This window comes from Macadamia integrifolia, unplaced genomic scaffold, assembly GCF_013358625.1.
Source record: "Macadamia integrifolia cultivar HAES 741 unplaced genomic scaffold, SCU_Mint_v3 scaffold1484, whole genome shotgun sequence".
NCBI classification, from domain to species: domain Eukaryota; kingdom Viridiplantae; phylum Streptophyta; class Magnoliopsida; order Proteales; family Proteaceae; genus Macadamia; species Macadamia integrifolia.
The window spans coordinates 23,818-48,465 of NW_024868223.1; the positions used below are offsets into that span (position 1 = coordinate 23,818).

The following is a 24,648-nucleotide window of genomic DNA, read 5'->3' on the forward strand; positions in this document are numbered from 1 at the left end:
TAATTTTCTCCATGTTTGGAGCTTTTAAAAAGTCAAATCTGTGGGGATTTTTCTTGAGTGGGGTATTTTTAAATACCAACCCTTGGTTCTTTCCCATCTATCTTTTTCATTATTTTTTTTGTCTGCCTCTTCAGCCTATAAAACCTAGATTTTATGTATTGTGGGTATATGGCACCCAAAGATAAGGGTAAGCACATTTTTGGCACACGATTCAAGAATATCACTATGATGTCACTTGTCAAGAAAATAACTCTTTCCCACCCATGTATATTGAAGCTGCTAAATTTGACGTCGTTTAAGAAAAGTCTCCTTCTCATTCAATATTTTGCTCTTCTCCCTAATCTGTGGCAAGCTAAGAATTGAAGATTGTTCCTCGTTGTTTGAGATGATTTGGAAAGAACTTGAGGCTCGTTGCTTATCTTTTCGGCCTATAAAGGTGGTCAGATATTTTGGACAAGCATATTCGACATCCCTGTAGAGGTCAAGAAGAAATTAAATCTATGTTTGATAAATTCCTTTGGTCTGAACTCAACATAAACCTATAGATTCACTTCATATCTTGAGAAGTAGTTCGTAAACCTAGGAGAAAGGATGGATTGGGCATAAGGAAAATTAGTGATATAAAATTAGTTGGGATTCTAAAGCTTATTTAGTGGATTGGTCCAAGGAAAGCTTCTAGGTGAAATGGTGACCAGTACCTAAAGAATAACTCTTTGTGGACCATTGTGGACCATTGTGGACCATTGTGGTAATGAAGAATTACTTTTGGGTGTGGTAGAAAGTTTTTGAAGTATAAAGATATGGTAGAACAATGTGTTCAGTTCGCTATAGGAAATGGAATTAAGATTTGTTTATGGTTGGATCCTTGACACCCTTTTGGTATCCTCTTCAACACGTATAGTGAGCACATTCGATATGGTATTGACTCAGACTGTATGGCTTTTGTGAATACAATCTTAAGGAATGGGGATGTGATACTACCACCACGGTTTCAAGAGATCTTTTTCAATTGTAAGATGCCATTCTATGAATAGGAGTTTGAACAAAGGATGCCGTTTTTTGTGGGTGAAAAAGAAGTTTGGAGGGGAACCCATCCTTTCGATTGATAAGTTGGCATTTTACTCCACTATTAATCAATTTTGAAACGAGAGAAATCTGAGACTATTCCAAAACAAGGCCAAGCTTAAACCATTGGTTGTTCGTGATATTTATCTAGATGTTGATGAAAAATGGAAGGCCTACCCTCTTGAAGGTTTGCAATCAAGTATAAATTTGTTCCTTGGCAAATGGGACATCCATGTTTCTTGGTTGACAAAGTTGTACTGCTGATTAAGTTTTCAATGTTTGTACTATAAACCTTTCTCTTGAGCCTGACTCATGTGAGTTCTCCCCCATCCTCTTTTTCTCTTTGTTTTCAATAATTTATATTTACTTTTAGTATAAATAAAAAAATAAATAAGAAAACAAAACAAAAAAAGAAATCACAATCCATTACAATAAATAACCTAGTTTGCACTTATTACATTATCCATTACAAGTGCATGTCTCTTATAAAACCCTAATCTACATATATAACTAGGAAAAACAATTCATGGTTCGAGTAAAGTAAGGCTCCCAAAGTGGCATAGAAGTCACAACTCCAAGCTCAAACATTTATGGGATCAATAAACAATGAGGTGATGAACTCCTTCAACACTTCATGTGATAGAGTGTAACCATCTTTATACTTGTAGCTGACATCAGTTATACGAGCAAGGTTGACACACCGTAACAAAAGTGGCATTGGGAAGGCAGTCGGTTTCATGCAAGCTTGATTTATATCTTTCCATGCATCCTCCACTTTTTTATTAAGCACATCAATTACCTCTTTCTCAGAGACGCCATTTTGCTCCATGTAGCACTCAACAGAAGAATAGACATGCCCTCTCTCTTGCTCGAACTTAAAAAATAAGAATTTTCTTGTGTTAGATAAATTACATGTTTGGTCTAGAAAATATAATTTTAGGTAGATAATTTTGAATGAAATGTACCTTATGGGAGGTTATATCATTCATGAGCCTGGCAATTAAGTTTGAAGCCTTCACAAGCTTAGGTTCATCCATTACCCAATCAAAGACTTCCCTTGTCATAAAATCTCCCATGCCAACACAGGCAACGACTGTGAGATGGGTACATCCACCTGTGATTGATGCGACTTCCATGTACTCTTCAAATGTTGGAATATATCTATCGTTAAACCATTTGGCCTCCATGAAGTAGGCTCTAACTAGTATTTTCATCTAGAATAAAACCAAACAAACCCAACTGATCATTATGATTTAATTTTTTAACCATTATCTACTAATGAAACCAACAGACTATAATATAAAAATAAACTTATGTTTTGAAAGTTTCCATTCCAAACGTTATGGAGGGACTTATTCTAGGTCTATAAGGAGGGTTGTAGGATAATTAGCGGAACTAAACTTCCAACACTCTCCCATGTGTGACAGTACGTGCTGTGGTACGTTGAAAACCAACTATAATACCATGTAGAAATTTCTATTGACTTAGAACTGGTAGGTGGAGGGATTCCCTGGTGTATAAAGGGGGATGTAGGCTAATTAGTAGCTGTGAGGGACTCAACTCCCTTCATGTTCATGTGTTAGTAATATGTCATCTTCGATCGAAAGAGAAACAAATGGAATTGACCAGTTTAGTTATAAATGACCCACCGCTTCTTTTGCACATTTGACACTATAAGATTGTCCATCCTTTCTCAAATCTTCTTCAATTTCATTGTAAACATCTAAAAGTGAAGAGTAGAGCACCTTCATGTATTCTGGGAGTTGATCGTTGGGGTTAGGATCCCACCTGAAAATTAAGCCCTCAATCAAAACATAAATTTCCCTAAATCAGCAAAGTTACACATGCGCTAGCAAAGGATAGAAATTTCTGTGTAAATGAAGATATTCACTAAAATTTTATTACTTCAGTAACAACTTAACGGCATAGTCATGTGAGATAATATGTATATGTATCAAACCTCTCAATCTCATTTGTGAAGAGCTGAAGTTCTTCGAGTGTACCATACACATCATAGGTATCATCAATGATCGAAGTCAGGAGACAAATTTTAGTGAAGAACTTTCTAGCAAAACCATAATAAGGCTCAAAATACTCCCCCACTGTCCAAAAGTAGCACTCCACAAGTCGATCTCTAGCCCAAGGTAGCTTTGATATAAAGTCCAATTCTTTCCACCATCTGCTAATAACATATATGAATATCAAAAATGTAGTAAAACATGAACCTAAAACGATGAAGCAAAACGAATGAAAATTATAAATAACAATCACACAATCGTACACAAAGATTTATGTGTTCAGTAACATTTCCTATTTTTACGGTTAAATGAGATATACTTCACTATCAATAGAGAATAGAGTTACAACTGCTCATTCACACACCTCCCTCAGATCGATTAAATAGAAAACAATTTCATTACATATATATATATATATATATATAAACCCTGCACAAATAGTTTACTAAAATACCCATATGGCCTCTTCATATTCCTTCGGGATCAGCTACTAATTAATGCAAGCAATAAAATACAAGAAATCGTACCCCCAACAAAAGCTGCACATATCCAAAGTATAAGAAAATTATAATAAGGTACATAGAGTTAAAATCTTACGTACTCTGACAGTTGACTAAGCTCCTGTGCGTGGATGGACTGCAGTAGATTGAAATTTAGTTTTGCAAGCTTAAGAAGAGATTCATTCTTTTTTTCGTCTTCTTGGTAAACAGAGATGTATCTCCGAGCTTCTAGTCTTGGCAGGCCTTTGTGAAAAGGTTGTTCCAAGGCATTCGTCACTTGTGTTGCAAAAGGAGGTTTTAGATCATCAATGACTATGGATTTAAGTCTAGTGCTTGTGAACTCCAAGGCTTCATCGAGAATATCTTCTCCATGTACCCTCAAATGTGTAGCTTCGTACAAGGATAGCATTCCACTCACATCATTAATTAGGTCTTCCTTAAACTTACCATTGCTAATCTTGAATCTGTTGAAACCATCTGCAATTCACCACGCAAAAGGAGACCAAACAAAAATAATTAAGATGATGCATAAGCGAGTCTGGATCCTCTTCTCACTTGATGACTTTCCCACATGGGATTTTACTGCCCATGGAGTAAAAGATCACGAGTCAATGATGCATTAACTGTTCTGACTCATAGTTTAGATACTTCTCGGACGATGAGATCCCATGTAGGGGAGGGTTATAACTTCCCCCATTTGGGGAGCTGATCTAGACTCGCTATAGACATGAACGTAGTAATATGTAGATGTATGACTTCCAAGAAAAAAAAAAAAGTGAGAATTATATGACTTACCACAAGGGACGTTATACCCTTGCTGTCTAAGTAAACGAAACTGCAAAGCAACGGTATAGAGGTCGCCATTACTATCAAAACTGCCATTTGTGGCTTCATTTATCTGCTCTAACACATTCTTGATCTCTCCTTCAAAGTGATATGCCACACCAAGCTGTTGCAATGAATCGATCAAGCTCAGTTTCTTCAAAGACTCTTTAGCATCAGCCACTAGCATCCCCCTCACGTTTTCTTTTAACTCTTCAATTTGCTCAAGACAAGTATGATCATACTTCTGCGAGAAAAAAAATAATAATATCTTGTCTCGAAGAGAAAGCAAAAAAAATATTTTTTCAACCGTTCATACTTTAGTGCTTTCTGATGAATATAGAATATATTTTATCTAACCATTATAGTGCATATATTTATAGGGATTGAGATCAAATAGAAAATATAGATATTGGTCATGGCAGCAAGAGGTTTCTTTTTGTTTTCTTTTTTTTTTTTTTTTTTTTCAGCTGAGGAGCGGAGGGGAACAACAAAAGATTTTATTAGAGAAAACCAGCAAATAAGAAGCTCTTCCAATAGAAAGGAAGGAGTTACAAGGAAGGCCGGAGGGGGAGGCCACCAAGTCCTAGAGAGCTTAAACTTGGAGCTCCCTATGAAAGGGGCTATCAGGCCATCAGGGGGTATACAGAATATACATGAGATATAGAAATGATTTATTTGGGTATGTAATTTGATATGTTATCTATCTAGACCATCTCCCGGATATTCAAGGGTCAAATTTACCATTTGATCTATCCAAGTGGTGTAATTAGGTATTCCTACCATAAAATAAAAATTACAGTGCTACTTACCATTTCACTAGGAGCATATGTGATGAAGTGATCACCCCAAATGCTGGGATGGAAATCAGCTAATCGGTGAATGATATTTGTGTTTTCATTTCTAACAAAATGCTGATTTGGGTTTGGAGAGGGTGCAAAAGAAGAATGGACAGATATCTTTCTTTTAAGACATCTAAAATTAGGAATGAACTGAGTTGGGGGAACAAGACAATGGAATAGGTTTGAAAAGGGAGCAAAAGAAGCTTGGACAAACATCTTTTCTTTCCAAGACAATTAAAATTAAGATAGAACCGAAATGGGGTTGGGGGGGGGGGGGTGGGAGCTGGTATTTGTAGGGCTATGGCCTTTGGAATTTAGAGGTTGAAGCTGGTTCATTGGCTTATCATCAGCAGCACCCTCCACCTGGCCACATAGAATAACCAAACTTTAGAGGAAATTAAGAACATTTTTTTGTTTTTTTTTATCATTTTAAATCAAATCACAGAAGTCATATACCACATGCACTGCAAGAGGGGAGAAGAACAGAACTACATAAATTACACATGGAAAACGGACTGTTTAATTAATAATTGGGACGTTATTAGGATTTGATTTTGATATCTTTTTTTTTTTGCTAAAAGTCAGCAAAAAGGATATATTAAAATAAATATAGAATTACAAGCAAAAGATTGAGAGGAAATGAAAAAAAAATTGAATTGCCACTCTACCATTGGCATGGCCATCTACGAAGAGACAATCCAATCAAAAGGAAATAATTCATATGTCAATCTACAACGGAATTGCAGTTAGATACGAAATGGAACCATAACCATCATCACCATTTCGTAGGGTATATTTAAGGTTCTTATATTCAAGTTTTATGGTTGTAGTGTGGTCTTTTCTCTTATGGAGATTTCAACCGGTGGAACTTTAATTATGTTACTATGAACTTGTTCGGTTATGGCAGCACCAAAGATTATCTCAGGGCTTGTTTATTAGGTCATTGTTATTTTGAGAAGCTTACATGTATCTTATGTTTCTTGTCCCGTTAACTTTTGGGACCGAGACCTAGTTTCAATTCTCTTGACCAAACAGTACGGTTCTGAAATTGACACCTTTGACTTTTTTTTTTTTTACATCTTATAGAACCGTCCAAGGGGACTTTATTCACACACACAAGAGGAGAGAGGGGGATGATAGGAAAAGGAGGGGGGGGGGAAGGAAATGCGTGTGACAGGAATTGATCCTAGACCACAAACTTGGTGTCTGCTCTATCAGCAAAAGCTGCAACCAGTGCACTATGCAATGGATTCACCTTTGACACTAGATGGAAGAGAGATCAAGAGTATCCCAGCCTCAAAAGAACAACCTATTCCTTGCATCAACTGCCACGTTCACAATATCATCATCCGCATCACTTTTTCTGTTGTATGGAACAAGCTTGTGCCTCAGCTGCACGGAGGCCATAACCCACTGTAGGAGATGGTTTTATTAGCTCCAAAGGTTGGACCAGAATGGCAATTAACCGACAGTGGTCTGGGCCTTGTGTGAGTTTCATATGGTGATGGCCATCACTAACAGAGGGTAGGGCCATTGGCCGATACACAAAACATGAAGAAAAGGTTTCCTGATAAGGTCATGGCTAAGTTTTTCTGTCACGATAGAGCTCTCTAGCAATGCCACCTTGGTTACCCAACTTTGTCCTAAAATCAAAATTGGAAACTCTTTTTTCTGTCGGTGATAATTCTGATAGATCTTTACCAAAAATAGAATGATTTTCATATATCCTATCACTACAAACAACCACCCAACCATATACAAGTTGCCAATAAAAGAAATGGTTAAATATAAAGTAAAAAAATCTGAAGGACCACATTATAGATGGGAATGTCAAGCTATAATAAAAAATCATTAGCCCAGGCCTTAGGCTCTTTTTGGTATGATTTCGAAAAATATTTGAGCAGATGATTTTAATTTTGAAAAGTATTTTATATGATTTTTTGCACTTTATTTCTGTGAAATTGAAATTAATTCCTCGCTTATTTCACCTATTTTGAAAAATTCCATATCAGGTATTCATGCTAAACACATTATTGAATTTTTATTTTATTTTATTTTATTTTATTTTGGGGGGTTAAAAGTCAGCAAGTATATCAATGAAATAAAAAGAAAGTTATGTAAAGATTTAACATCTAGGAATATCCAAATGGTGTCAAACATCAAGGACGAAAATGATCCCTAGACACCACACCTTCGGCATTGCCATCAAAATGGAAGAAGGGATGCACATCTTTGGAAGAGGCCTAGCTTTATCAATGTCATCAAGCAACTTATTTAGTTTTGATCCCTAAAGTTGAAGGAGCAGCCAGCTTGGATAAATTCCGCCCCCTATGTATGGGGAATTTTCTATGTAAAATTATATTCTAAAGTTTTATCTTTGAGACTGTCTAAGGTGCTCCCCAACATTATTTCTGAAGAGCAGGGGTTTTCCAGAGAGGGAAAATCATTCACTCCAATATCAGCCTGACCTCTGAGCTAGCTAACGTGATGTTCTCTTCCACGAGAGGGGGAGGCTTGGGGCTGAAAATTGACATCCAGAAGGCTTTTGACACCATCTCCTGGAGCTTCCTATTCCATGTTATGCGAAATTTTGGTTTCTCTGAGAGATGGATTTCCAGGATTCATCAGCTCCTTAAATCTGCCAAGATCTTGATTCTCTTGAATGGCAGGTCAGTGGGTTATTTTGGTGTCGAGAGGGGCTTGCGTCAAGGGGAACCCTCTCCCCTATGCTGAGGAAGTGCTCTGCAGAGGTCTCTCTAATTTGGTTGCCAAGAAGAAGATGAAGGCTCTAAATGGGCCGCCAGGCGTCACCACCCCAGCTCACAGCTTGTTCGTAGATGATATTTTTGTCTTCTCCAATGACTCCATCAGATATGTGAGGAACCTCAAGATCTTCGTTTCTAGATAGGAGGAATTTTCTGGACAGAGAATATGTGATACCCTACATTCTAAACCCTTCCATTTACCTGGTTGGTCCGGTTTGGTCTTGCAGGACCTGAACCTGAGTGAGCCAAGGCAGGTACCTTATGGAACATGATGGCAATGGTAACTCTGAAATCGGGTTGGCCAGATGAGTTGGAGTCAGTTCCTAGTGAAATCCGTGTGCCCAAGCCGTGCATGTGCACGTATCATTGGGCCATGAACGCCCAATAAGGTACGTAGCCATATTTTATGTTAAGTACATGTGTTGATCTATTACCGAGAGTGAAGTATGTGTTGGGGCTAAGCCCCATTGAAAATCCGAATGTTAGGCTAAGTTCTGGCCAATTGGTGGGTGGTCATAGGTAGGTCAGACCCACCAGTGTGACCTACCACTCTGATATTTAGATATTTTGACCGCACTATAAATAGCATTCATTACCTTTCTTTCCCCACATTTATTGTTTTACACGGTGGGTGAGAAAAGTAAAGAAGAGAGAGAAAAGAAGGAGAGAGAAGGGAAGAAGAAGGAAGAAATGAGGGAGAAAATACTCGTTATGCATTGCCAAGGTTGAATCTTTTGATTTTGATGCCGGATTAACGATCCTCATCTCAAGATCTACGATTTGAGGTGAGTAAAGTCCATATTCCTTAAACCTTTATGAAATCCTAAGTGAAACCCTTCAATTTGGGTAGCAATCCTTTGGATCTTGTTATTATCTCTTGAGAATGTGAATCTAAGGTTTAATAAAGGTCCTACATATTATTTATGAAGGATTTAGAGGAAGACTTGCAAGATTTGTGAAGCATTTGTCGATCTCTTGAGCTAAAGAGAAGGATATGAGGTTTTGAAGTGTTCTTGAGAAAAGAGGTAAAACCCAAGCTTAAAAATTTGGATCGAACTTAGATCTAGGTTGGAATCATGATTTAGTGCCTTAGATATGTGGAAAATGCAGTTGAATTGACCCGTGGTGGTTTTCCCAAGGTGGAATGAAGAATAGGAGAGAACAGCAAAATTCCGATTCTGATTGGTGGGTTCCTGGGAATGGTCGGACCCACCAATCCAATGCCTGCCTGTCCTAGATGGGCTATTGGCTCGATCGGCCAACAAGACCTGTGGGTGACCTAGCCCATCACTCCTGGCCCGTTGGTCCAAGCAGATTTGCTGGCTCGACAAGCGAGTAAGACCGGTGGGTGATGTGGCCCATTGCTCTTGGCCCACTGGTCCAAGCAAGGTTCCTGGGTCTAGCAGTGAGCGAGGACTAGTGGGTGCATTTCCCCCTGATTGACCCACCAATCTAACTTCTTGGGTCCCAATTGGGCCCAAATTTGTTGGGTAACATTCTCTAATGGTTTTATAATAAGTTGTACTAGAAACTCACGTCACCGTACGTCGGATCTTCCTCGTGCCAAGGGTGATCTTTGTATACAACTAGGTAAGTGGAAAGAGGACATTGAATCATATCATTCTGATTGTACACTAGCCTATGTCATCATTTTATTATTGTTGTAGAATAGTCATCCACGAGTGCCATCGCATGCATTGATGTGTATTATGAAATTCATTTATGATTTGACCTGCTGATATATTTAATTGTTAAATACTTATTCTTGCTTTGAGGTATGAGATGGATGACTCAAAACTAATGATTATGATGCATTGCTAGACTAGATGTCTTAGTCGGCTTAGACACAAATGTATTGGTGGCCCATGGAATGAGATGCGGTGGCACTATATAATCATACTATCTCACTTAGGAACATGTAGTTAGGAATGACATATCCCTATGCTACGACCCTTCCTAGCAAGGGTTTAGGTGTTGGGTATATCACTGGGGGAAATCCTGAGGTTGTGTACCAACGGTTGCTATTAAAAGTACGTCCGACTGATTATTAGGACTATCAGCAACTTTGGTGATATAACAAGAGGTTCAATCGTACTGCTTTTAATTTAATACAGGGTAAGACCCATTTTACTTTAATATCATTGAGAAATAACAATTTATTTTAATGTCGCTGATAAACAGTAATTTACTTTAATATCGCTGAGGAACAACAATTTACTTTTTCAATACCCACAGCTGGCATACTCTGGCAACCCTATGGGTGTATTGTGGGATGAGGTTCGCAGCTCATACCTAGAGCATACACGCATTGTGATTGTGAGTAGCACATGACCTATGACTTAGAATTTTTATTTAGGTGGACTAAGATAATAAAATGAATTGTATGCATATATGTTCATTTGTATTACGAATGCTTGTTTGATCTTTCTTTTGACTTACTAGGCTAGTGAACTCATCCCAAGTGTGCACCACTTTTAGATGATCTTGTAAGTTATCCGGATGAAGAGCTAGAGCTGAGACCCACTGTGGAGTTTCTAATTGAGGACTGGTGGGTCCCTGAAGAACTTGGGCATGGGGCCGAGTGCCCGTGTGATAGCTGTGTTGCGGGTCAGCAACATTGATACCATACTGGGTTTCTTCTTGATTATTTAATGATGTTACCCCTTTTGTGCTTTGGATGTTTAAATTGTAATTCTTGTGTATATATTATGCCTAAAGGCCCACATGTATATGTACTATGTAATACAATTTGGCTATCAAGAGTATTGGGGTATTTACAGGTATGTAGATATAAGACTTCTACTGAAATACAGAGTTTACTTGACTTAGTGTGTGTATGTTGTGTTGTGGTTACTGTATCAAATGATCCTGACAGGCTTGGGTTAATAGGTTTTAACTTGATCACCAGTCCGGTTCTGTATAGAACGAGGTGTGATAGCGGTGGTATCAGAGCGCGATGCTCTACCCACACACAACATACTAGTTAGATCTTATAGAGTCTTATAATAGGACCTCGAGGTTGGGTAAATATAAAAGCTTTAAACGATTAAAACCTATGATAAGATCAAAAGCCTAAATCCTTGCATTTCATTTCATGCATGAGTGTAGGACTCAAAAAGACTAATTGGTCAATTCCATAAACAATTAATTCAAAATTTTAGTGAAAATTTTGGCAACATAACGGCCCTATATTGAATTTTTTTAAATTTACAATAGTCACTAGATAAATTACATACAGAAAGATATTGCCAAAGGGGGGGTGACACACACTGTCACCACTAACACACAACAGAATAAATCAAAACGGGTAAAACAATTCGAAAGTTATAAACCACCACCTAAATACTATCTAAGTTCCAAACCACAGAAATGTATCAAGAATGTACAACCATCAATCATAGAGGGAGGAATGAAAAATAGGAAAGAAGGAATGTGAAGGAGGATCTGTCACTTCATTTATCATCCTTAGGCTCGGTGGATGAATTTCTTCACTTAGACTATGATTTGCAATGGAATTGATAGTCAAAAAAGTCTAATCGGTCATTTATCAAGACCACCTCCTTTTGCAATCGGTGGAAATCAATGGTAATTCCCTTTAAAACTTTATCTAAGTCCTTTGTTAGGATCTAGAAATTAGTCTCCATTCTTCCCAGTCTACGGTGTATTGCCAAATCCTAGGCGACACTCTTCTCTACATGCTAAGAAATCCAATCATTCCTTTCTTTCAGAGCACCAATGCTATCCATCAGCCTCTGAAAATCAGAAGCCCCACCTAAAGGGGGTGGAGCTATAAAGTGTGGATCTGTAGCCCTAGACTCTAAGGGCTCCTCCTCTAGGACATCCTCCACATCAATCTCCCCCTCGTCGGGATGAGGGAGATAGTCGTCATCCTCCTCGCTCACATACTCGGCCTCCATATCTTTTGGTCTGTGCTCATCAGCTTCCTGTGGTGCCCCCATCGGCACTGGTAACCCCATCCTCTTCAAGTTCTCTTTAGTGAACTTGTCCCCTGGGTATTTTCCTTCCTCACCCATTTAATCCACCTAGAAATTCTCAAACACCTTGGTAAACGACCTATCATAGGGGAAGCCAAAGTCATTGGGGTGAGCGGTACGGTATTCCATCGTTTTCATCATAACATAAGGGAGTCAAAGTATGGAAGCACCCTCTTCAAAAGCCATAAGAATGCAGTAGGCAAGGTAGGCAGTCATAAAGCTTACCTGGTTCCTGTGGCCTACTTTGGGAAGCAGGTTAAACTGAGCCAAACGGGCGAACACATGGGCATCTGCATTATAAGCTGCCTCGGACAAGAGATGCTCCTTGTGCCCATATATGGTCTCAACGATGCCCTCTTGTATCTCAACACTCAAACCCGGACCCACAGCCTTGATCCTTGGGGGGATTGTAGAAATGGGCACCCTCAGCCAAGATACCCAGAATTGCCACCAACAAATCCACCGTCAAAACAATGTCTACTCCCTTCACCAAACTAGTGAGGGAGTACTCCCCCTCCTGAAAAGAGACCTCCAAATTACAATAGAAGTACTGGATAAGATCTCCATGGCATGGGCTATTAGGGTGGAGCATGGGTTGCGAACCTAGGGCTATAGATCTCTTCAGCATCTAATAAGCACTGAAGTCATTAGTCACTACGGCCTTCTCCATCATGACCGGCCTTGTAGAGAAGATGGACTAGGCGACAGCCACCTCAGTGCTGTGGAACAAACTCTTATCGTAATTCATCGGATTGATGGAGGGGTTCCTTACGGGCTGTGCCCATGATGAAGAGGAACCGGGGGCAGCGTTCCTCCCCAGGGAGGTAGTGGTCTTCCTCCTCTTGGAGGAGGAGGCAGTCTCCTTGCCCTTTTTGGAGGACATCCTGAAAATACAAGAGAGAAGTGTAAGTAAACGAATAGGGGATATGAAAAGAATGTGATGGCAATATTCTAAAAAGGGGGGGGGGTGAGATGATCCCTATGAGAAATGAAATGGATAATAAAAAACCCATAGTGCAATGAGCAATGCCAAAATGCAATGATGCTAAGTGATGAAATTAAGAGAAGTAGAGAAATGTATGGAAGGATAAGTGAGTCAAGGGTGCCTATTGAATATAGGGAAATGAAGCATATAGATGCAAGGGCCTACCAAATGCCCAAATACAGTTGAATGGATGGCATCAGGCGAAAATCATAGCAAGAAGTCTAAATAAATGAGAGAAGATGAATGCGAGCCCCAAAACAGTAAATTGGGGAAAACTCTATATTTTTGCAAGAAAATTCTTTTGTGACAAATATATTACTAATTGGTGGAGGTGGACATAGCCGAATCCATTATTCATAAGAAAAGGAAGGAAAATGAGGAAAACCCCCAAAATTTCTCAAGAATTGATCATAAAAGGGGGGTTATGTATATCAAAAGAAGGGAAATCTATGCATACACAAATGGAAATGGCTACTCTACTAATGGGTGTGTGCAATGAGAGTGAAGAATAACATTTGCATCATCAATTTGAAATAATAAAGGAAAATGAGAATAAAACCCTAAAACAGAGAAATTAAGGCAAAGGTTGAGATTTCTCTCTATAATTGGTCAAACATGACCAATAAGCAATGGAAATCACAAATGAACTACCACATTGTCAAGAAACAAACTTTCCATGGAAGAAAATGGGACAAAAGAAGAGATTCTAAGATTCTACCATGAAAGAAAAACATCATTCTCAAAGAGAAAAAGGGAGAAGGAGAACTTACTTGTGGATTTGAGGAGATGAAGCGGAGTTGAAACGGTGAGTTGTTGAGTAGAATCGCGGGTTGGAGTGCTGGAACGGACCCTCAAATCGCCCTAGTTGAATTTTGGAGAGAAGAGGAACAGAAAGTGGGAAATTAGGGTTTTAAAACCCCCTTTTTAAATGGTCTCGGAAGAGACCGGCGGGCCCTTGCCCGACCTTGCTCGCCGGTTTGAGTACTAAGGCCCAAAATTGGCCTGTGTTGGAAATTTCTCGTATTCCATGCCTGGAGAGCCCCAATTAGATTCCAATAGGGGTGTTTTGTCACATAGTTAATGTTGTGAGACCAAACTACATGTTCGTAATTATGGGTATGGTGGTTATGTGGTGTGGTGTGGTGTATCAATGTAGCCTGTGACAGGAAATGCATTTGATTGTGAATATATGCAAATGTTGTGGCACTCAATCAATGCTTATATTTTGTAGTAATTCAGGTATAGAACACCATGGTATGCACCAAATCCGGTGGTCGTACCTGTGGTACCTCTCGGGGTCAACCACCAATTTCTTGTGGTCGTCGACCCGTTGGGCAATTCTCACATCCATTACCACAAGTGGATCATGATTCGGAGGAAGTTTAGGGTAACCCACCTGTGAACGAAATTCTGGGTCCCCCATATGTCATCACTCCTGGTGATGTGACGACCCTTATACAACAGTTATAAGGGGCCTATCAGCAGCAGTTGCTTTAGCAGTAACAAACCTTCATGGATACAATGCAACAATACTTGAACCCTACTCTACAGGGTCAGCCTCTTAGAGGGGTTACTCCATAGGATCCTCCATTAGGGACAGGTGTTGGAGTACAAATTTGAGGAACACCGCGTGAGGTTACACCTCAAGATCAACCAGGAGGTACCCCTCTGGTTCCATCATATGGCACTCTGCCATTTATGATGCCTCCACCCTATCCGTACTATCCATCTTATCATCCACCATTTACCACCACGACAAAGGAGGTGGAATCTTTTAAGAAGTACATGCCACACATCTTTATCAAGGTGGGTAATGACCCATTGGAGCTGGATCAATGGATCCAAGAGCTGGAGAAAGTATTTGATATTGTAGAGTGCGTAGAGGCATAGAAGCTTCTCTATGCAGGGTTCCAACTTAGAAATGAACCAGATTCTTGGTGGAAAGGTTCCAAGCCTATATTAATGGTAACTCACCCGGAGCCTACATGGGAACAATTCAAGGAATTGTTCTTATCAAATTACTATCCAAAGAGCTTCAGAGACCGTGAACAGGTAGAGTGTATGGCACTAACTCAAGGAGAGAAAATTGTTATGGAGTATCAGCTATAGTTTGAAAGTTTGTTTTAGTTTGCTCCTAACCATATGAAGTCGGCTGCCCAAAAATATTTGAAGGGGCTGAAGACATCTATTGGTATAGTGCTAGAGGTGTTGAACTTAACTGATTATGCACAGATTGTGTAAAAAGCCAAATCAATGGAAGATAAGCAGAAAGGAGAGCCATCCTTTACTTCGAGACTATGGAAGAGGGAAAATCCATATGCTGACTTGGGTAGCCCGAGTAAGAGCTTGCGTGGATCATACTCCTATGGTCCCACCTACAGACAGCCCCATAGGCCATCGGGTTATCCTTCCTAACCAGCTAGTGGGCCAGGCACTATATCATTCTGCTTGAACACTAGTGTGGTGCCTACAGCTCCGAGAACCCCTCGACCTCTAGTTGCACTAGGATCAATATAGAGAGTTCCCGCTCTAGTTCTGACATTTCCAAGCCGATATTATAATTGTCATTCATACGGGCACTTCGCCAAGGATTGTCGATACCCAGCAGTGCCACCTCCAAATTGGCCCCCTGTTCATAGACTTGTATTGCCTCAGTGTCACCCACCTAATCCAATAAAAATTCTTGTATTTTTCTTAGACTTGGGTACCCCTACATGTTATGTTTATTCGTTTTGAACCCTCTAACTTTTGTAATATTGCAACTCACCCCATATGGGTGAAATGACCATAATACCCCTATCCACCTATTTCATTACCAATAGGGTTCATTGCATGTCACTATTTATGTTACCATTGAATAGTATATTTAATACAAATTATCTATTTTACCCTCACTATGTCCAACTATTTACACCAATGGGATTGGAAATTTTGAAATCTCATTCGTACCCCTTGACAACCTCTCCTAGATCCAATATATAATTGCCACCTTCTTAGATACATGGGTGACACTTGTCATCCCATCAAGTGGATTTACTATTTTACCCTTAGCTTAGCTTGAAATTTACATGTGGGGCCCACCACTAACTAGTAAACTAAAAATAGGTGAGAAGCACTCAAAGAGACTTAGGGCCCGTTTGATAACGTTTCAAGAATGCGTTTTTGCTATTTCTGTTTCCAGAAACAGTAGAAACGGAGCAAAAAGCATTTGATAAAACTGTTTCGTTTCACTTATTCTTAGAAATAGAAATAGAAATTTTTACTTATTTATGGTTCAAGAAACGACCCAGGCGAAACAAGTTCAACTTGTTTCGCCGTTTCTGGAAACGACCCAGGCGAAACAAGTTCAACTTGTTTCGCCGTTTCTGGAAACGACTTGTGGCAATTCTTTCACTGGTTACCATTGACTTCTAAAAACATGACTTATCAAACACCTTCAATTCCGTTTCTGTTTCTAGAAACGAAAATTTATGCTTCTGTCGTTTCTTGAAATAGAAATGGCAAAAACGTTATCAAACGGGCCCTTAATCTCACAACCTTAGTTTTGATAAACAACTATACAATCATAGGGCCCTTAAATCCCTTAATGACAAAGCCATACAACAATTCTATAACATATCCTCATTGTTGTACACAACTTATAGTTAAATACATAAGGGTAATTTTCAATTATCCACGCTATCCACATTTCATAAATACCGCAACTATCGAAAGGGAGAAATTTCGGTGTTGACCTTATAAGGTCCATCACAAAATATATTTTATTAATAAATCTTGGGACGAGGTATTACATTCCTCCCCTCTTATAAAATTTAGTCCTCGAAATTTGTAACGTCTCATACCCAATCATCAAATAGACATGGGTGTTATATAAATCTGGTGGCCAAACCACTAGGTACACAACAATTTTCAATCCTGTGACTTCTTTTTGAAATCACTAAAATATCACTCAATACTAAATAATAATCTAAAATTTAATCTTCACCATGTTTAAAGGTCAGACATTCTCCTTCAACCATTAATTCAGTCTCAACTTATGCATCTCACTCATCACTTAATAATGAGGTGAAATCTTATGAATTATTCATTACAGTGTCTATAGCGCAAATTGAAATTTCTCTAACCATATCATCACTTTTTAGTGATCATGTCACCAATTCCACATAGACATAAATATATCACATGCTCATTATAGCATCATTATGTACACTAAACATGCTATATGTACATTATTTGCATTCCATCATTTTTCATTTGATACTATATATCATCGGATTATTTTACACGTCTCACAAGTTTCTCGTGCCACAAGCACTTATCCACGGTGACCCAGTTACCTAAGTCATCAACATTACAAAATCCACCATGATATACATGATCACATTGCATCATTCATTCTTTTGCATACATAATGCTCAAATTAACACACTGTAATAAATAATTGTAGTCAAATATACTTATGTTATAAACCAGTCACCATATACAAATCTATAAGAGTTATGATCTATAGGTATCAATCCCCTTCTTGCCCATTGGCAACTCATTTTCTCATTATATAATCATTTGACTTTGATCTCATTAATTCGACTTTTAGCATTTTACATGCCTCACCAGCCATTTCATTAACATGTCTCAACCAACATCGTCCCTTGGTACTTACTTGCCTCAACAAGTGGTATCTTGACTCCGTTCTCAATAATTAACGTATCTTGGAAACCGATACCTCAACATGTCGTCTCTTGACCTCAATCTCAACAGATAGTGTCTCTTGGCACTCGATACCTCAACATGTTTTCTTTTGACATTACTATTCTCACCTCATAAGCTTCTTAAATACATATTTCATCATCGTTGATTTTATCCATCCATAGCAATTATATCAATAACCGTACTCATTAACTTCCAAAATTACCTTATCATAGCATTGTATATTCTCAACCAATAATCCAAGTAATCAAATAATAAAACAAATATATTCTCATTCTCATCAACATAATCACCCAAGAGTATTAAATATTATTTCACACCAATGAATGTAAACACGACCATTAGCATCCATACCATTCATATCAGGAATATACATTTCTTGACATTGTTTCACCATAGAAAAATTCAACATACCAAACACAGTTTATTCATCTTCACCATCACATTTCACACATCAGTAAAACAAGTCAACACATGACACTAAAGTAGCAATTCCACTAGCAACACATTTCACTCAAAGCTTCAATTCACATACAAAGGTACATAAGGCAACAATGGCCATGCATACAAAATAGAACATCATAACATTCATGCAGCTCATTATTCTGACAAACAATATTTTTGGCATCTTTTGGTCTCACTGTGCAATTTTTTTTATTTTGATCTCACCTACAGGTTTTTTAGCACTTAGACATCCGTACATATTGGTAAATACAAATGCAACCTAAATCATCATTTCCTTTTTTCCCCACTAGGTGATAACCAATTACAACACCAACTTCTTTATTCTACTCCTCCTAGGGGTCGAGGATAATTTTCTTCTCGAAGCAACAAATACTAGTACAATGGTGGAATAACCAATCCATGCAAATATATTCAATAGTATCAATTTAGCCATTAGTTTCATACCCTCAATTATCACCTTATTCGTAATTATAATTCCCCCATAACATTGCCCTTGGAAATCCCTGACCTCAATGCAAGGTCTCTTGACGCTAGTTTCACAGATCATATCTCTTGGCAATTGATGCCTCAACACATCGTCTCTTGACTTGGGTCTCACCCAAGCATCTCTTGGCAACCTCATCATAATCTAACTGTTCCCACTAATGGAAACCAAACTATTTATGTACAACTCTTTCACAATAATGTTTCCTTAGAAAATCACTTTGAAACAACTCTTAAAACCTCCAACTCATAACTTATCAATAACTCTTTTTCATAGTATTCTATAAATCAAATAACAATCTGCTCGATCGACGTAAAGTTCAATCATATACATTCATACCATCTTAGTTTATGAAAAAATTATTAACAACGAGGACAGACTCGTCAACTTGGCAATTATTTACTTCAACATGTGGTCTTTTGTCTCTTTTCTCAACAGATAACGTGTCTTGACAACCATTGCCTCAACGTATGACCTCTTGACTCCGATCTTAACATTTAAGTTTTTTGATCACGTCCCATCCAACAATGTCTCTTGGCACTATAGCCTCATCATGTGGTCTCTTGACTTAGTCTCACCCTTAAAGTCTCTTGACTGGTCTTACCCAACATGTCTCTTGGCTCCTCCACGCCTTAGAATGTGGTCTTTTGACTTCGGTCTCACCAGACGTGTCTCTTGGAATCCAATGCCTCACCATGCTGTCTCTTGATCGAGTCTCACCCAAACATGTCTCTTGGTATATTCTTGCCTCATCTTGTGATCTCCTAACTTTGGTCTCAACAAACAACGTCTCTTGGCAACCAATACCTCAACGTATTGTCTCTTGACCGTGTCTCAACCTGACACGCCTCTTGGCATATACTCACCTCAACGTGTGGTCTCTTAGCCTCGGTCTCACTGAGTATGTCATCTCTTGACCGGGTCTCACCCAACAGCGTCTCTTGGCAATTACCCAACTCATGTGTGGTCTCTTGACACCAGTCTCACCATTTAAGTCTCTTGACCGGATCTCACCCAACACGTCTCTTGGTCGGGTCTTTAGGACTGTTGACCGGATCTCACCATTTAGGAGTCTTGATCGGGTCTCACCATTTAGGACTTTCGACCAAATCTCACAATTTAATACTTCTCTTAACAAACACGCTATCCACAATAGAATCCATATAAGCATATACAACATAACTATAATTTTCTTTTATTGCTTTAAAGAATACAATAATTTCATTCCACATTGTAATATGCACATCACATCCATTAGTATATCATCATGCACCAATATAATGATTAGAAAATGTCATTAGTATTTAGCGTTTGTGATCCGGTCTCACTATTTAGGACTCTTGACCAGATCTCACAATTTAACACTTCTTTTATCAAACACTCTATCCAAAGTAGAATCCATATATGCATATACAACGTAACTATAATTTTCTTTTATTGCTTTAAAGCATACAATAATTTCATTTAACATTGTAATATGCACATCACATCTATTAGTATCCCATCATGCACCAATAAAATGACTATAAAATGTCATTACCACAATCACAAGTAACACATATACATAGAAAAAACTACATAAGAGAGGATCTACTCACCACATCCATCTACCACTTCATGCACAATAACATTCAGAAATTTACTTAACATCAAGCACTGCACCAAATTACAATCCAATAATCAAAGTCAGGAAAACCATTTAAGTAAGGATCCACCTTGAAATTACCAATTCTTACCATCCAAGTACTCACATAATATTTGACCACCCTTCATAAGTTTCAATGGTTATTTTTCGTATGCTCCTAAGCCACCAGGGATCTAAGTTCTCATACCCCTAGACTCTATGCTCTGATATCACCTGTAGCGAACCCAAACCTTGGATAAGGGTATGGTCACACCCTCATGGGTGACCATCAAATGATCAAAAAAATATGACAACTCAACAAAATTCTTACTAATAATATCCTCCATTAGGATTAAATGATTATTAATGTTACATAGAGCTCCATTACATCACAGTGTCAGGATCTTTCCTTGGTGGTAATTCTTACAATTCAAATCCCTTAAAACTGTACATTTCTATTGATAAATACAACATATCCGTTAATTACAAGCAAATTAACACTTATTAGCTAACAAATGAAATATTCATCTATATGGCTAGTTCCTTTCCAGTCTTATACCCTTGATCTTCATCTATAGAAAAAGATATATAATAATGAGGTAAGCTCGACAGCTCAGTGAAGAAACCTCCCTAGGTATATTCACACCGGCATACACAATAATAAATATTATAATATCCATATTTATACCATCCTACATGTGTATATCAAGCAATGCATATCATTGTCATAAGCCAGTGATCTTAAAATGATCCATCATTTTGTGCCAACAATCTCAACACTACTATACACGCACCCCTTCTTCTCCTGCTAGGTGAGGTACACCACATCGCATTAAATCATACATTCATCTCTTCATCCCCCACTAAATGAGGTAAGTAACTTAAACTTATTCTCAATACACAAAGAACCATAACATATATTTGCACATCATTTTACAATATAGTCACAATTGTAATTCTTATTTCATATACGTAATGTATCACCACAAATATTCACTTACCTCATAATAATACCCTCAATTGCAACATCCCATTTTGCAATTCAAATGCAAGTATTCCATAATACATGAACAAATAGTCTTAATGGCTATTATCATGACATTTATCATATCAATATAGTAAATAATACATATAGGCATCCATCACACAACCGAGGAGGATAACTAGGTCAGTCCCACTCACCTTGAGTTTTCTTTACAGTACAAAGTCCAAAAGTCCGATAGCACTTGTACAATGGAGATGTCCTACGTAGGGGTAACATCATAATTAATAAGGTTTTTCCATTGTCCAAGCTTATGTGATCCTTATAACAGTCCACCATGTCATAAAAGTAACTTTATAAGTTCTCTAATTTACCCCCATTTGCATTAGCATCCCTTGTCTTCTTATTTCAATTAAGGTCTCATTTATTTGTGTTGATACTTATTCCATATTAAATTCCATATATAGGATGATTCCATTATTTAGTTAACATGATTTCATTTGTCTCAAGTCCAAAATACTGGGTTCCAAATTTTTGGGCATATATTGTGAGTAGCCCCAAATCTTATGTTACAAGCATTCCTTCCCAAACTCCATTTGAGATTGAATTTTACAAGGTTATTCTGTAGATTATTGATGATTACATGTAAAATAATCAGGTCATAAATTGAAATATAAACTGGTCTTTAGCTCTCCTAAAGTTCAGCTAAAGAAAGGTCTGTTTAGAAGAAACAGATTCGGGTAAGATTAGGAAAATGATCATAACTTCTTGTAAATAACGTGAAATCACTTGCTTCTAAAGCTAAAATTTCACCACTTCATAGTCCTACAATTTTCATCAAGAAAGTTATCTCAAAAACACATTAAAAGTCTCAGAAATTGGTTTGAAGTCGGTGAATTTACACAGGCCATGCACAGAATATAGGTTTAAGTAGTCTTAGGAAAACGGACCTAACTTCTTTGATACAAGTCAAAAATGACTTGCTTCCAAGTCCATAGGTTCCAGGATGCATAATACTACAAATTTTTTTCTCAAACTATGTTTAGAAACCCACTAAAATATCTTAAAAATCAACTTGAAGATGGAATATGTGCACAACAAAATTCTAGAAAAACTGAATTCTCTAGCTTTCTTTTATCTCCTCACAAATCCTATCTTCAACCCCATTTAAGAGAATATTTGTAAAACTCAAGCATAAATAGAAGGTAATTAGATCTCCTACCTTGGTAGAGCTCCAAGGCTCAAATCAAAGTATGGAAAAGCTCCTACACTTGCACTCTTTCTTCATTCTTCTCCCTCCGTTCTTCTTCTCCTTGATTTCTTTCCTCTTCTCTCTCTCTCTCTCTCTCAACAAACATAGGTGAAATTGAAGAAAATCTAAGTTTTCCTTTCTTTTATTCACAAGATATTAAATATGAAAGGTCTATTTTACCCCTCATGGCCACCCACCTAAACCAATAAAAATTCTTATATTTTTCTTAGACTTGGGTACCCCTACATGTTATGTTTATTCATTTTAAACCCTCTAAATTTTGTAATATTGCAACTCACTCCATATGGGTGAAATGACCATAATACCCCTATCCACCTATTTCATTACCAATAGGGTCATTGCATGTCACTACCATGTCACTATTTATGGTACCCTTGAATAGTATATTTAATATGAATTATCCATTTTACCCTCACTATGTCCAACTATTTACACCAATAGGATTGAAAATTATGAAATTTCATTCCCCCTTGACCACCTCTCCTAGATCAATGTATAATTGCCACCTTCTTAGATACATTGGTGACACTTATCATCCCATCAAGTGGATTTACTGCTTTGTCCTTAGCCAGCTTGAAATTAACATGTGGGGCCCATCACTAACTTGTAAAATAAAAATAAGTGAAAAGCACCCAAAGAGACTTGATCCCACAACCTCAGCTTTGATAAACAACTATACAACCATAGGGCCATTAAATTCCTTAATGATAAAGTCATACAACAATTCTATAACATATCCTTATTATTGTACACAACTTATAGTTAAATACATAAGGGTAATTTTCAATTACCCATGCTGTCCACATTTCATGAATACCACAACTATTGAAAGGGAGAAATTTCGGTGTCGACCTTATAAGGTCCACCACAAAATATATCTTATTAATAAATCTTGGGATGGGGTATTACAGACCGAGGCCTGCTTGTTTACCCCGACCTATTATAGGCCTTTCATATTTTTAATAACTTGAAGATATGTTTTCCAACAGGTGGTTAAAAGGGCTCTTTGACTAAGAACATGATTAATTTAATGGTCAAATGGAAGTTCTCTTCTCATGGTTAAAGCCTTTTTTTCTTTTAATTTATATTTGTGATGAAAAAGAATACGCATGTGAAAATTGAAAGGGGGGGGGGGGAAGGTCCATTGAGAGTCTGATCAAGGCCTGTTTAGAGTTACCCCGACTAAGGTTTGGTTAAGGCCTATTTTATGTTCTTCTAATTATAGTCCAAGACCAACTGGTCAGATTATAAATCGTACCATGCCCACCAAAACTAAGCCCAATAAGCTAAATGGATGTTCACGGTGCAGGGATTGAAAATGGTCAAGCACGGTTAAGCCCGACCGAGCCCGACCGGTTGACACTCCTACCAAGGAGTAATAGAACCTCCATTGTTGCTGAAATCCCCAAGGAATGTCTTTTCTAAAAATGGCTTCCACCACAACATGTGAGACATTCAATCCACAACTTCTCAATGTCCATCTCCATTACATACTTCAAGCCATTAAACAATGCCGAAAATTCTACACTATAATTCAACATGATGCCAAGGGGGTTGATATGATTTCCAAGAGAGCATTCACTAATGTTGATTTTAACGCAGTCAAGAATAGGCTTTACCCATATCAACTCCTCAATGTGAAACACTAGATGAGTTTATAATTCTAGATAAAGAGAAATCCTCCATCGACCTAGAATTGAGGCCTTCACTTATACCTATAGACACTCAATTTTTTCACCCTCCCCCAACTATGATGACACATGGATCTTGGATGTGACCTTTCTCTTCCAATCAACAGAGATGATAACAACTGATTGAGGTAACTATTCCCAGAAGCATTCCATACTCACCTAGAATTCTCAGAAAACCCATATGAGAGAAAAGAGGGGTCTAATTATGACATTTCATATACGAAGGAATCCAATCAAAGTGACTGCACAGACGCATAGTACTCAGAATCACGATTTCAACAATATATGGTATGTCAAAATCAGACCATCGGATCTTCTGCAATCACTCTCGGAAGTGACCCCTTGAGTGCCCAAACCCCGCACATGCGAGCACCCATGCCTTGCCTTGAGTGCCCAAGCCCCGCTCATACGAGCATCCATGACTTACCTT

General features: G+C 38.1%; 1 protein-coding gene across 2 annotated transcripts; it reads right to left on the reverse strand.

The window, feature by feature from the left end:
• Positions 1–1,466: 1,466 nt before the first annotated feature.
• Positions 1,467–22,610, reverse strand: LOC122063872 ((-)-germacrene D synthase-like). Of its 2 annotated transcripts, XM_042627565.1 has the most exons (8): positions 22,477–22,610; positions 5,218–5,610; positions 4,379–4,652; positions 3,685–4,060; positions 3,026–3,244; positions 2,715–2,853; positions 2,031–2,279; positions 1,467–1,939 (listed from the first exon to the last, which is right to left on the reverse strand). In XM_042627565.1, exons 2-8 carry the CDS (start codon positions 5,461–5,463, stop codon positions 1,646–1,648), a joined length of 1,797 nt encoding a protein of 598 aa, XP_042483499.1. In that variant the 5' UTR covers positions 5,464–5,610; positions 22,477–22,610; the 3' UTR covers positions 1,467–1,645. The 2 variants fall into 2 exon arrangements, with proteins under 2 accessions (XP_042483499.1, XP_042483500.1); XM_042627566.1 differs by lacking the exon at positions 5,218–5,610 and having other exon boundaries at positions 22,477–22,593.
• Positions 22,611–24,648: the final 2,038 nt, after the last annotated feature.

Excerpts from the sequence above, each read along its gene's own strand:
- LOC122063872 (XM_042627565.1), bottom strand. The coding sequence starts at position 5,463 with ATGTTTGTCCAAGCTTCTTTTGCTCCCTTTTCAAACCTATTCCATTGT. Across the intron at positions 2,854-3,025 it reads TTCACAAATGAGATTGAGAG|GTGGGATCCTAACCCCAACG; the intron begins GTTTGATACATA and ends CTTAATTTTCAG. Across the intron at positions 1,940-2,030 it reads ATGATATAACCTCCCATAAG|TTCGAGCAAGAGAGAGGGCA; the intron begins GTACATTTCATT and ends TTATTTTTTAAG.